This window comes from Myxine glutinosa, chromosome 3 (assembly GCF_964187855.1).
Source record: "Myxine glutinosa chromosome 3, kmMyxGlut1.1, whole genome shotgun sequence".
In the NCBI taxonomy this organism is placed as follows: domain Eukaryota; kingdom Metazoa; phylum Chordata; class Myxini; order Myxiniformes; family Myxinidae; genus Myxine; species Myxine glutinosa.
The window spans coordinates 53,862,338-53,875,346 of NC_136263.1; the positions used below are offsets into that span (position 1 = coordinate 53,862,338).

The 13,009-nt window shown below is 45.2% G+C and overlaps 1 protein-coding gene across 5 annotated transcripts in view; it reads right to left on the reverse strand.

Moving 5' to 3' along the window:
* The window catches only part of LOC137423556 (AT-rich interactive domain-containing protein 1B), a 127,864-nt gene that overhangs the window by 30,664 nt on the left and 84,191 nt on the right, over positions 1–13,009 (reverse strand). For 4 of the 5 annotated variants that reach the window (XM_068110845.2, XM_068110841.2, XM_068110842.2 and 1 more), the window contains 3 exons: positions 6,025–6,146; positions 5,652–5,861; positions 1,762–1,969 (listed from right to left, as the gene is read on the reverse strand). In XM_068110845.2, the coding sequence (XP_067966946.2) occupies positions 1,762–1,969; positions 5,652–5,861; positions 6,025–6,146 (540 nt within the window). The remainder of the gene's footprint in view (positions 1–1,761; positions 1,970–5,651; positions 5,862–6,024; positions 6,147–13,009) is intronic. The other variant, XM_068110844.2, reaches the window with a different exon arrangement.

A 13,009-nucleotide genomic window follows, 5' to 3' on the forward strand; every position in this document is an offset into this window, starting at 1 on the left:
CGATAAAGGCATGTCGTTAAAAATGTATGGATGTATGGTTACATCGAGCAATCTGTAGTGAAGAATTCATTACTTTCAAAAAGCAGGAACTAGACCGTCCACGATATTGCATGATCTAATATTTGACTCGTGCTGAGGGAATTGTGCCCAAATTGAAGCAACCATTCCTGCAGAGTGAAAGGAGGATGAGGAAGGGGCAGTAAATGTTGCATCATGGAACACTTTCTTCCTTATTTAGGACAGCTGCTTCGTTAGCAATCACTCACTATATGAGATAGACATCTCGTGCTATTTAAACTTGGGCAGGTTACAAAAAATATTCTCATTTTCATCCCTCTCGACAACTTAGTATATATGTATGGGTGGTCACACTCTTTTTCACTTGAGTGCTAACGCAGCCACGGTATGTACGCAGGAACTCTTCACCGACCACGTGCACTTGTCCAACATTGCTCACCTGCTGTTTGCCTGGGCTTAAACCTCCGACTACACAAGGCCAGGTGTGGCCCGCGCCATGATGACTGGCCACGAACAAATTGGTGTTCTCGTCCTCGATGCGACAGAGATAAATCGAATGTGGCGCTGTTTTTAGCCAAGGTGCATCGCTTCCAGAAGTCTGTTCTACCTCGAGCAGCGAGCCAAGTGGTGATGCTCTTTGTCCTATCCAGATTCTTCCTGATCACTCCATCTTTGCCTATTCGGGTTTCTCCTAAAGGCTCCAATGCTGTACTAAAAATTTTCAAATGGACACCATGTGTGTTTATAAACTTGCCGATAAAGCAAGATTTCGGACATGACCACAAAGGCAGCCAAGTGGCTCTCTAAACCCTGACCATTGTGTATCCTTTGGGGGATCAATCACCGACGTGATTCTCCCTACCCTTGTGTCTCTCATTCGTTCCTCAAACTGCCCTCACCCCCTCCTCCCACACCCCCTGCACAGCCAGTAATTGATTTGTGAGCAGACTCCTTCCAGCTTCCTCACCCTACTTTCACCTCCAGCAAAACGTAAACAAAGCTCCATAAGGGACCTAAAAATAGCCCCAAGGCGATTCCCAGCATAGGCTATCCCCCACTCCAACCCCAACCATCTCCGAGCCCCCTCCATATTCACCCACTGCAGGCTCTCTGACATTCTATCACCCCTACCCTCGCTTTCCCACGGCCTCCGCCGCAGCGTCAGCAGTCAATGGAAACACAGCAGACGGGATAACTGCTGGCTGCTTGCCCAAATTCCAGGAAGATAACACAATGCAGACACCAGCTGGTGGGGGTACGCTGTGCCCATTCATCAGTCAAACACCTCCACCCATTCCAAGCAGCAGCCCAGGCTCTCCTCAACAACCTGGCCTGTCCAGCCTAATAAGCACAAATCCTCGACTTTTGGGCAAATTGATCTGTATCAAGACGAGGCAGGGGTAGCGGTGAGGTACTAAGCACAGACTGTACAGAAACACACACACACACACACACACACACACACACACACACACACACACACACACACACACACACACACACACACATATAGTCAACGACACTCTTAAGGAGCAGGTTAGCACCACAAGCAACATCAATTAAATGACGTGTTGAACTGTAGCTTGGAGCAAAAGTTTAAAAAAACAATTCGTAGCTAACAGAACCAAATGTCTGTAAAGAAGCAAACAGGAGTAATCACCACTCAGGTGTGTTACTTATGAGGACCCTTCATTCCACTGTGCAAAACAATTGTTGCTTAATTAGCGACTGGAGGCTTCTTACCTGGAGATGGTGGCTGCACCCTGGGTACCTTCTTGACATCGCCAAAGACTGTCGATGCCTCGACAGGAAGCTCCTCACTACGCTCCATTTTGCACTCATAGGCAAACAAGGAGGAGATGTACTGCTTTTTGAGGGAGCTTGCGGCACTGCTCGAAGTCCCAACAGCTAGGACTGTGGACAGTTCCCGCCATTTCTTACTCTTATTTACCTGTGAGATACAAAGGCAGAGGCAAAGAGAGAGAATAGGATAGAGGCAAATACAAAGACACAGAGAGAGACAGAGGGAGAGAAAGTGAGAGAGTGAGAGAGTTAGAGAGTGAGAGAGTGAGAGAGTGAGAGAGTTGGGGAAAGAGAGAGAGTGAGAGTGAGAGAGTGAGAGAGTGAGAGAGTTGGGGAAAGAGAGAGAGTGAGAGAGTTAGACAGACAGAGAGAGGGGGGGGAGAGAGAGAGAGAGAGACAGAGAGAGAGAGAGACCGACACGGAGACACACACACACACACACACACACACACGGAGAGAGAGAGAGAGAAATAAAGGGAGAGATAGAGACAGACCCGTAAGGCCATTTACAGTGCATTCAGAAAGTATTCAGACCCCTTCACTTTTTCACATTTTGTTATGTTGCAGCCTTATGCTGAAATCGTTTAAATTCATTTTTTCCCCTCATCAATCTACACTCAATACCCCATAATGACAAAGAGAAAACAGGATTTTAGAAAGTTTTGCGAATTTATTAAAAATAAAAAACTGAAATATCACATTGACATAAGTATTCAGACCCTTAACTCAGTACTTAGTTGAAGCACCTTTGGCAGCGATTACAGCCTCGAGTCTTCTTGGGTATGACGTGACAAGCTTTGCACACCTGGATTTGGGGATTTTCTGCCATTCTTCTCTGCAGATCCTCTCAAGCTCTGTCAGGTTGGATGGGGACCGTTGGTGGACAGCCATTTTCAGGTCTCTCCAGAGATGTTCGATTGGGTTCAAGTCAGGGCTATGGCTGGGCCACTCAAGGACCTTCACAGAGTTGTCCCTAAGCCACTCCTGCGTTGTCTTGGCTGTGTGCTTAGGGTCATTGTCCTGTTGGAAGGTGAACCTTCAGCCCAGTCTGAGGTCCTGAGCGCTCTGTTTCAGGTTTTCATGAAGGATATCTCTGTACTTTGCCCCGTTCATTGTTCCCTCAACTCTGACCAGTCCGCCAGTCGCTGCTGCTGAAAAACACCCCCACAGCATGATGCTGCCACCACCATGCTTCACCGTTGGGATGGTATTGGGCAGGTGATGAGCGGTGTCTGGTTTCCTCCAGACATGACGCTTAGAATTGAGGCCAAACAGTTCAATCCTGGTTTCATCAGACCACAGAATCTTGTTTGTCACCGTCTGAGAGTCCTTCAGGTGCTTTTTTGCAAACTCCAAGCGGGCTTTCATGTGTCTTTCACTGAGGAGAGGCTTCCGTCTGGCCACTCTGCCATAAAGCCCAGATCGGTGGAGTGTTGCAGTGATGGTTGTCCTTCTGGAAGTTTCTCCCATCTCCACACAGGATCTCTGGAGCTCAGCCAGAGTGACCATAGGGTTCTTGGTCACCTTTCTTACCAAGGCCCTTCTCCCCCGATTGCTCAGTTTGGCCGGGCGGCCAGCTCTAGGAAGAGTCCAGGTTGTTCCAAACTTCTTCCATTTAAGAATTATGGAGGCCACTGTGCTCTTGGGAACCTTCAATGCAGCAGATTTTTTTTGTGGGCTTCCCCAGATCTGTGCCTCGACACAATCCTGTCTCTGAGCTCTGCAGACAGTTCCTTCGACCTCATGGCTTGTAGTCCGGCAGCTAAGCTAAATATAGCACAACAATTGTGCATTTTGTGAGGAAAGCACCAAATTTGGCACACTAGTAGACTATCATATTATGAAAAGATCTGCATGTTGGGCCATCTCAGATTCAGCCCCTGATGGCTATGGCAGCCATTTTTCAAAATGGCCGCCAGCAGTTACTGTTATGATACATATATGCTTTACTGGAGAGGAATTCAGGTTGACAGTGAAGGTTTATTTACTAATAAAGGTCCAATAATGGTCAAAGAAAGTGACAATTTGATTTGGTAGAGAAAAAAAAGTTAAAGTTGACTAATTAGTCTAATTAAGACAGATTCTGAATGAAAACCAATGATAAACATACATAGCACTATTGGCTTGGCACCTGGTAGTAGAAGTGGCAATAGTATTTATGACTATGGGCTAGGAGAAAACCAGAGCAGACTGTGTCACTGATTCAGAACAATTCCGATATCATACCAAACAGTAAACAGATGTTCACTAGTATGTGAATAACTCGATGCCATGAGTGGCGGCCATTTTGAAAAAAAAACGGCCATCTTTGATTTTCTAGTGGCATGCAAGTTTTAAAATATTGTGTTTTAGAATAGTCTAACATTGGCAAATTGACACTAAAATCATTTAAATCAGACAACTCGATCAATTTCTATGAGTGAGATAGTCGTCCGGTACAACAAATAATTAGCGGCCATCTTGAAAAATGGCGGCTATCTTAAAACTTGAGGTGGCTACAGGTTATGTTTTTCTTAATTCAGCTTTTAATAAATGTTCAGACCAATGTTGGTGTTAGTATTATCCTTTGAACGACTGGTACACTAAGGGTTTGTGAAATTATAATAACCGCTAGCGGCCATTTTGGAAAATGGCTTGAAAAAAAAAAAAAAAACATCCAATTTGAGATGGCCCAATATCCAAATCTGTTCATAATAGGATAGTCTACTAGTGTGCCAAATTTGGTGCTTTCCTCACAAAATGCACAATTGTTATGCTAAGTTGCCCCACTATTGGTTTTTGTTCTGACTAGGGCGTGCCCGTACGTGGGTGCAAAAAAACATGCGTGCAAACAACAACAACAAAAAAAAACTTTGAAACCACGTGGCAGTAACGACCACAGAACCCCCCCCTCTATTTACATGAAATGGTTTGGTCCATTCGCAAAGCCAAAGCGAACGGCTTGCGAGTACGGTAGAACCCCCCCCTCTATTTACATGAAATGGTTTGGTCCATTCGCAAAGCCAAAGCGAACGGCTTGCGAGTACGGTGACCATACCTTGGGAACCACTTGTCCGATTAATTTCAAACCTTGAAAAGGCACATCCTCGGGTCCCCAGCAATATACCTGGCAAGTTTCAAGTATATCGGACCCGTGGTTGTCGAGAAACAGCGGTCACAGACAAACACACAGACACACACACATACACACAGAGATTACTGGAATTATAGATAGATATGCATTGTCAGTTGTGAGACCTTATATAGACAGGTGTGTGCCTTTCCAAATCATGTCCAATCAATTGAATTTACCACAGGTGGACTCCAATCAAGGTGTAGAAACATCTCAAAGATGATCAAGAGAAATGGGAGGCACCTGAGCTAAATTTCAAGTGTCATAGCAAAGGGTCTGAATACTTGTGTAAATGTGATATTTCAGTTTTTTCTATTTAATAAATTTGCAAAACTTTCTGAACTCCTGTTTTCTCTTTGTCATTTTGGGGTATTGAGTGTAGAATGATGAGGGAAAAAATGAATTTAAACGATTTCAGCATAAGGCTGCAACATAACAAATTGTGAAAAAAGTGAAGGGGTCTGAATACTTTCTGAATGCACTGCAGCTCAACCCCAATAATAAATATGGGGACACCTGTTTCAAGGAAATGTATTTGTGTAATTTTTACCAAACTCAAAAACACTATTGTTTTGATGATCCAAACTAACAAGATCATGCAATTTCCATTCCTTATCAAACCTTGACACACACAACACTGATCAAATTATCAACCTCATCCAGCCTTCAACTTCACAGCACATCCAGCATCGTAAAAAAGACTACACCCTTATCTCACCTGGGTGAGCCCACCAATTTCACGAACTGCAACATAGAGGCGGTACAGATCAAGGGGCTTTCGTCCAACGGCTGGCATGGACAGCAAAGGTGAGCCACGCTCCTCCATGAAAGACAGGTAGTGGTCCAGCCAGCGACGCCGTTCCGGCTCTCCCCCAAGCTCGTACAACCGTGTGACACTCTCACCTGTTGTGGTTGATGGTCCGGTTCTCTGCATGTACGGAACGTCATAATGTGTCAACATCAGACTAAGGTTCCCAGTGTGGGCAATAACAGATGAGGATTGTACCCATGCTTAACGATCTCTTTTATACTTATATAACATGCAAAAGACATCTGGTTGTCGCAGCCACACAAGGCCCAAATACACCTACCTTTCCCTTACTTTCAACCTGCATCGGTGGAGGGGTTCTGTTGTCAGACAGCCCATCGGCCCCAGATGCGAGTCCTGGAGTTCCTGGTGGAGACATCACGTGCTGGGAGTGTGTAGAGTTGCCTAAGGTTGGGATAGTCAGGTAGTTCCAAGAGAAGTTGTTTGAAGGTTATCCGAGGAAAATAATTTCGCCTTGTAAAGAAGAAATGACATTCGAAACATTGTGGCTATGATGTCAATGGTGTCCAAAACAGAAAACAGAATTAAAGTTAGCTGGGAGCATCATATGTCACCTCTGACGATGCGCAGGGGGGATACGGTGTACCTATTCTAAGCCGGGGTACACACCGGGATCATTCATCCCAGCAAGCTGGTGCTCAATTTGCCGACCTCGGAAGGATGAACAAGCTGAGTCAACCCCCCTGGCGTTAATTCAGCGATCGACCGTGATTACGAACCCAGGATCCTGGGATCCCAAGCCGGCACCCTAACCGCTAAGCCAACACCAGGCTCAATTTTATATGTTGAAAACAAACCCACATATCAAGTTTCAAAGGGTATACCAAGGTGTCAGATGAAACATCAATTAGTTTATTTGAATATTGGTGGTGGAGGTACCGATGATGGCGTGGATGGTCTTAAAGGTACAACTGTTTCCATTTCATTTTCCATAGAAGGGAAAAATGACAGATCGATTCATCAATGACTGTTAATTGTCTGTTGAACATTGATGTTGTTGAATGCAAATTGTGTAGTACCCGCAATACTGTCATTGATAGCACGGTAAACAATTAGCCATCTGTGTCTGAGGTCATTGGTCGTTCAGACACGGGTGGCAATCACAACCACACAGCTCGGTGCCATCAGTTTTTCATGATGCCACGGTCACAGGTAAAACCTGAGCAACCACAGTGATGATGCATAACCTACAAAATCTGCACAGAATAAACACCGACCTTTTGGGAACAAAGACATTCCTTCAAACAACAGAATTGTGCGTTTTCCAGGGATGTTCAAGAGGTTTTTGTGACAAATAATATAAACTTTAAAATCCAAAGCAACATTTGTCACATGCTCACAAAGGTACACTTTCATTGAAAGGGGATTTTGAAAAATTCAAACACGACGATTCAACCAACTTAGAGCATGCGGATTATTGTGGTTTATTGAAATGTATTATAGGATTACAGTTAAACAATGGATCGTTGTGTTGCGAACAAGTGGAACGGAATAGCGGGCACCGTGTGCCTGCGCGTGGTGAGGCTGCTGCATGTAAAGCAGCGCAGGGTTCTTAATAAGCGAGACGTGAGGCAGCGAGAGTGAAGAGGGATGGAGTAAGTGGGAAAGCGAGTGCGCTGCTGGCAGGAAAGGTTATCTGCGTGCGGCAGGACGGATGCACAGACGTGCGCGCCAAACATCATTCCTCTCATGCTGCCTGCCTCAGCACACAACCATTTCATGAAGCTTCCCAAGCAAGCCGTTTCCTCATTCTTATTCAACCCTCACTCTTCCTTGCACTATTCTTATACTTTTACCCGACCACAGCCAGTTGTTGCAAACGTCTACTAGCCATCCTTAAATCTGTCTTCCAGCCTTAAATTCCTCCCTTTATCCAAATATATACATACATATATATATATACATACAGTGCATTCAGAAAGTATTCAGACCCCTTCACTTTTTTCACATTTTGTTATGTTGCAGCCTTATGCTGAAATCGTTTAAATTCATTTTTTCCCTCATCAATCTACACTCAATACCCCATAATGACAGAGAGAAAACAGGATTTTAGAAAGTTTTGCAAGTTTATTAAAAAGAAAAAACTGAAATATCACATTGACATAAGTATTCATACCCTTTGCTATGACACTTGAAATTTAGCTCAGGTGCCTCCCATTTATTTTGATCATCTGAGATGTTTCTACACCTTGATTGGAGTCTACCTGTGGTAAATTCAATTGATTGGACATGATTTGGAAAGGCACACACCTGTCTATATAAGGTCTCACAGCTGACAATGCATATCGGAGCAAAAACCAAGCCATGAGGTCGAAGGAACTTCCTGCAGAGCTCAGAGACAGGATTGTGTCGAGGCACAGATCTGGGGAAGCCTACAACAAAAAAATTCTGCTGCATTGAAGGTTCCCAAGAGCACAGTGGCCTCCATAATTCTTAAATGGAAGAAGTTTGGAACAACCAGGACTCTTCCTAGAGCTGGCCGTCCGGCCAAACTGAGCAATCGGGGGAGAAGGGCCTTGGTAATAGAGGTGCCCAAGAACCCGATGGTCACTCTGGCTGAGCTCCAGAGATCCTGTGTGGAGATGGGAGAAACTTCCAGAAGGACAACCATCACTGCAACACTCCACCGATCTGGGCTTTATGGCAGAGTGGCCAGACGGAAGCCTCTCCTCAGTGAAAGACACATGAAAACCCGCTTGGAGTTTGTAAAAAAGCACCTAAAGGACTCTCAGACTGTGAGAAACAAGATTCTGTGGTCTGATGAAACTAAGATTGAACTGTTTGGCTTCCCTCTGGCCACTCTCAACCTTCTTTTGCACTCTTTCTCTCACCCTTCTTTTGCACTCTCTCTCTCAACCTTCTTTTGCACTCTTTCTCTCACCCTTCTTTTGCACTCTCTCTCAACCTTCTTTTGCACTTTCTCTCTCTCAACCTTCTTTTGCACTCTTTATCTCACCCTTCTTTTGCACTCTCTCTCACCCTTCTTTTGCACTCTCTCTCAACCTTCTTTTGCACTCTTTATCTCACCCTTCTTTTGCACTCTCTCTCTCTCAACCTTCTTTTGCACTCTCTCTCTCACCCTTCTTTTGCACTCTCTCTCACCCTTCTTTTGCACTCTCTCACCCTTCTTCTGCACACTCTCTCACCATCATTTTGTTCTCCCTGTCTCACACCATTTCAGTGCTGCTCTAAATCTCTCTGGCCTGTCTCTTACCACCTTTCCTTCTCCCCCCCCCCCCCCCCCCCCACACACACTTTGTTGTCAGCCTTTTTTTGTTCTTCTCTCTGTTGCAATCCTTTCTCACCGCAGCTACTTTATCTATCACCAGCTCATACACAGCCTCTTTGAAATTGTACTTGATTAGAAAATGCCTTATTAATATGCAAAGCAGTGATAGGCTCACACCTACAAATGAGCCTTTTATTGGCAAGCAGATTGGAATTCTGGTAGCATGATGGAGATTGGAATTCTGGTAGCTGCAGGGTAGTTTCTGTTGCATGTGTGTATTTTGCACTTTTGCATTTAAATTTTGTCACCTACTTCAAATGGTCACCAATAATTTGATAGATCTGAATAGGCCTCGTGTTTGGAACAAAGGATTGATTTTTCACACGATGTATTTAAGTGAAACGACAACAAATCATTAATTTCTCCAGCCTTTTCCAAAACATAGTTTAGTCAGTTACTTTAAATCTATATTATTGTTACGGTTTTTAGAACCTTCACTTGTAAATAATAAGCCTTGTAAATAATTCCCTGTAAATATCCCCATCTCCCAAAGGTCAAAGATCGCACCCTAGATAGGCCACAAGCAACACGTAGGACACCATAGAAACCTCTTCAGTTATGTCCTTAATATGTGTTTCAGGTAAAGATCTGTTTCCAATAGATTGACTCTGCGTTGCATTAATCAAATAACCTAGGTCCCCTTTTCCAAATCACATTCATTTTGCGGCTTTACCCTCTCCAAATTGTATTGCGTGCCTCTGCCAGACGCAGCCGCCTCAGCGCTCGTCTCAAAACGCCATTGACCACGCGGACGAGTTGGAGAAGAAGGGGGGAGGAGCGCCAGGAACACAGGCGTGGCCCCATCAACGCGTCACGAAGGGAGGTACCGATGAACCCTCGCGACCAATCCAGGCCGAGGCGTGTTCACCGGTAGGCGGAGCGAAGCGGACGCGGCTTGATATGCGAGGCATGTAATAAAAGCGCCGCCGCGGACTACTTCGAGAGAGAGCCAAGGAGACGTCACGGCAGATGAGCCAGAGGAGCCACGGAGGCGAGCGGCAGAGAGAGACACGGAGACTGACCGGCAGAGCGGCAGAGATTTCAATTAGGTACGCAGCATACCAGCTATCCCCCGTTATATAATTATCCGGTCGCGTCCAACGACACGCGGAGCTGTTTGCCGGGTTTCGCCTCGAACCCAAAGCGTGGACCGGAGCTTGGAGCCGGACCTCGACGCCTGCCATCTGCATGGACCCTTCTCCTCCTACCATTACAAACTCCCGTGTAAGTCTGTTTGTTCTGTCCTGGGCGTGATAAGTAAGAGCGTGTAAGCTTGCCCTGTGTCCTTTTACTTCCTCTACTTGTACATGCTTTTCCTTTCGTTTCCTCTTTTAGTGTAATTAATAAATCACTAGCCGAAACCCGTGGAAAATCCACGGAAGGGAGGATGTGGTGTATGGATAGAGTGTACCATTATGGATGGCATAGGGGAGCGCTCATGGGATCTTCTTCTTCCGTTAAGCTCCAATTTTTTCTCTTTAAGTTAAGTCCAATCAGTCCTCTCTGCTCGAAGTGCTCAGGCCATGCCTTCCCGCTCTCATACTTTTATTTCCGTTCGGTGTAGAAAGAGATTGACATATCGTTCGTCTGTTTTCAGCTCGTTATCTTTAAGCTTCCTTACGTCTCGCCACCTGCTACACCTCTCTGAGTTATGAGGATTTATGCAACGCACCCCGAGTATCGCAACGTCACTCCATTTAACTTTATTAAAATGACGATAAAGACGTTTCCTTATATATCCTAATTTAAAATGTTCAAGGGAATAAAAAGACCATTTGGTTCACACCACCCATGTTCACACCACTCGACTGTCCAATCAGCGGACGGCTCGCTTCGCCTTCGCCCAGCAGACGCCAATACGATGGCGTCGTAAGATGGCGTCGTATCGGCAGTTAATCTGATGCTTTTGGGCCCCAACGTCGGCTAATTCAGATTTTTCGAGTATGGCTGTACGTGATAAACAAAGAGCGCGGTTCGTAGATCGTAAATCCATTAGTGCCGTGGGCATCGGGTCACTGGGTGCGGCGTAAAAGGGATAACAAAGTCGAGTCCTTACGCTATTATTATATAGATATTTGTTCTTCCTACTCTGGTTTCCTCTCATCCGATCGCTTTCGTGATTTCCTCAATTGAGTACCGGTGGCACGATCAAAACCGCTCAGAATCGGGATTCGTCTTTTTGTTAACGGCTCGGATTTCGGACTGCTAACCGCTCGGCAAACTCCATCTTGTCCGGGTCCGAGCAGGGAATGATATCCCTACTTTGCGGAGGGATTGGCAAAGTTATTTGGGAACCCATTGACCAATCACCCTGGCCAATCTCACCCCGCAAAGGAGCGTGTAATTTCCAGGACTGGGGGATCGGCCAGTGTAAAAGACAAGGGGGTTAACCCCCCCCCCCCTTGGTAAGGGGAGCGCCGACCCCCGGATCCGCAACATTATGTTTTTTTCTTTCATTGCTTTGTTTCTTGTTTTTAACCCTTCTGTTATGCGTACTTCAGATGTGAAAAGGCAAATGTACCACAGCATGATACAGATGTATAATATGGATAACAAAAATAGTGGAGATCAGTTAACACCAGACCTTGCTTGCATACCTCAAGTGGGAAACGATAGGCTATTCATGAGTCAATGAGGCAGTGCATGATGGTCAAACAAATTACAAAAGCTTAGATCATAAACCAATAGAAGATCATCAACCATATATATTTATATATATATATTTATATAACCAATAGAAGATATGTGTACGGAGTTGAATACTTTTCAGCAAAACAAAATGTTTGATATCATCCTTGGGTTATTGTAGCCTTGGTCTTGTTACAAAGCTTGCACCATGACAATCGTGAATGAGGGAAGAAATATGGGTATTGTTGCAGGGGAGAGGGCAGGTGATGGTGTTTATTCAGATTGTTAATATAAGAATGATGTGTGTGTGAGTGTGCAAACAGCACAAAAGTGCAAAAGAAGGTTGAGAGAGAGTGCAAAAGAAGGGTGAGAGGAAGAGTGCAAAAGAAGGTTGAGAGTGCAAAAGAAGGTTGAGAGAGAGTGCAAAAGAAGGGTGAGAGAAAGAGTGCAAAAGAAGGGTGAGAGAAAGAGTGCAAAAGAAGGTTGAGAGAGAGTGCAAAAGAAGGGTGAGAGAAAGAGTGCAAAAGAAGGTTGAGAGAGAGAGTGCAAAAGAAGGTTGAGAGAAAGAGTGCAAAAGAAGGTTGAGAGAGAGAGAAAGAGAGAGAGAGAGAGAGAGAGAGAGAGAGAGAGGGAGAGAGAGAGCAAAAGAAGGGTGAGAGAGAGAGAGAAAGCAAAATAAAGTTGAAAGGGAGAGCAAAAGAAGGGTGAGAGAGAGAGAGCAAAAGGAGGGTGAGAGAGAGAGAGAGCAAAATAAAGTTGAAAGGCAGAGCAAAAGAAGGGTGAGGGAGAGCAAAGGGAGGGTGAGAGAGAGCAAAAGGAGGGTGAGAGAGAGAGAACAAAGGGAGGGTGAGAGAGAGCAAATGGAGGGTGAGAGAGAGCAAAAGGAGGGTGAGAGAGAGAGCAAAAGGAGGGTGAGAGAGAGAGAGTGCAAAAGAAGGTTGAGAGAGAGAAAGAGTGCAAAAGAAGGTTGAGAGAGAGAGAGTGCAAAAGAAGGTTGAGTGTGAGCATGAGAGAGAGAGAGAAAAAGAAGGGTGAGAGAGAGAGAAAAAGAAGGTTGAGAGAGAGCAAATGGAGGGTGTGAGAGAGAGCAAAAGGAGGGTGAGAGAGAGAGAACAAAAGGAGGGTGAGAGAGAGAGAGTACAAAAGGAGGTTGAGATAGAGAGAAAAAGAAGGGTGAGGAAGAGCAACGGGAGGGTGAGAGAGAGCAAAAGGAGGGTGAGAGAGAGCAAAAGGAGGATGAGGAAGAGCAAACGGAGGGTGAGAGAGGGCAAATGGAGGGTGAGAGAGAGAGAGCAAAAGGAGGGTGAGAGAGAGCAAAAGGAGGATGTGA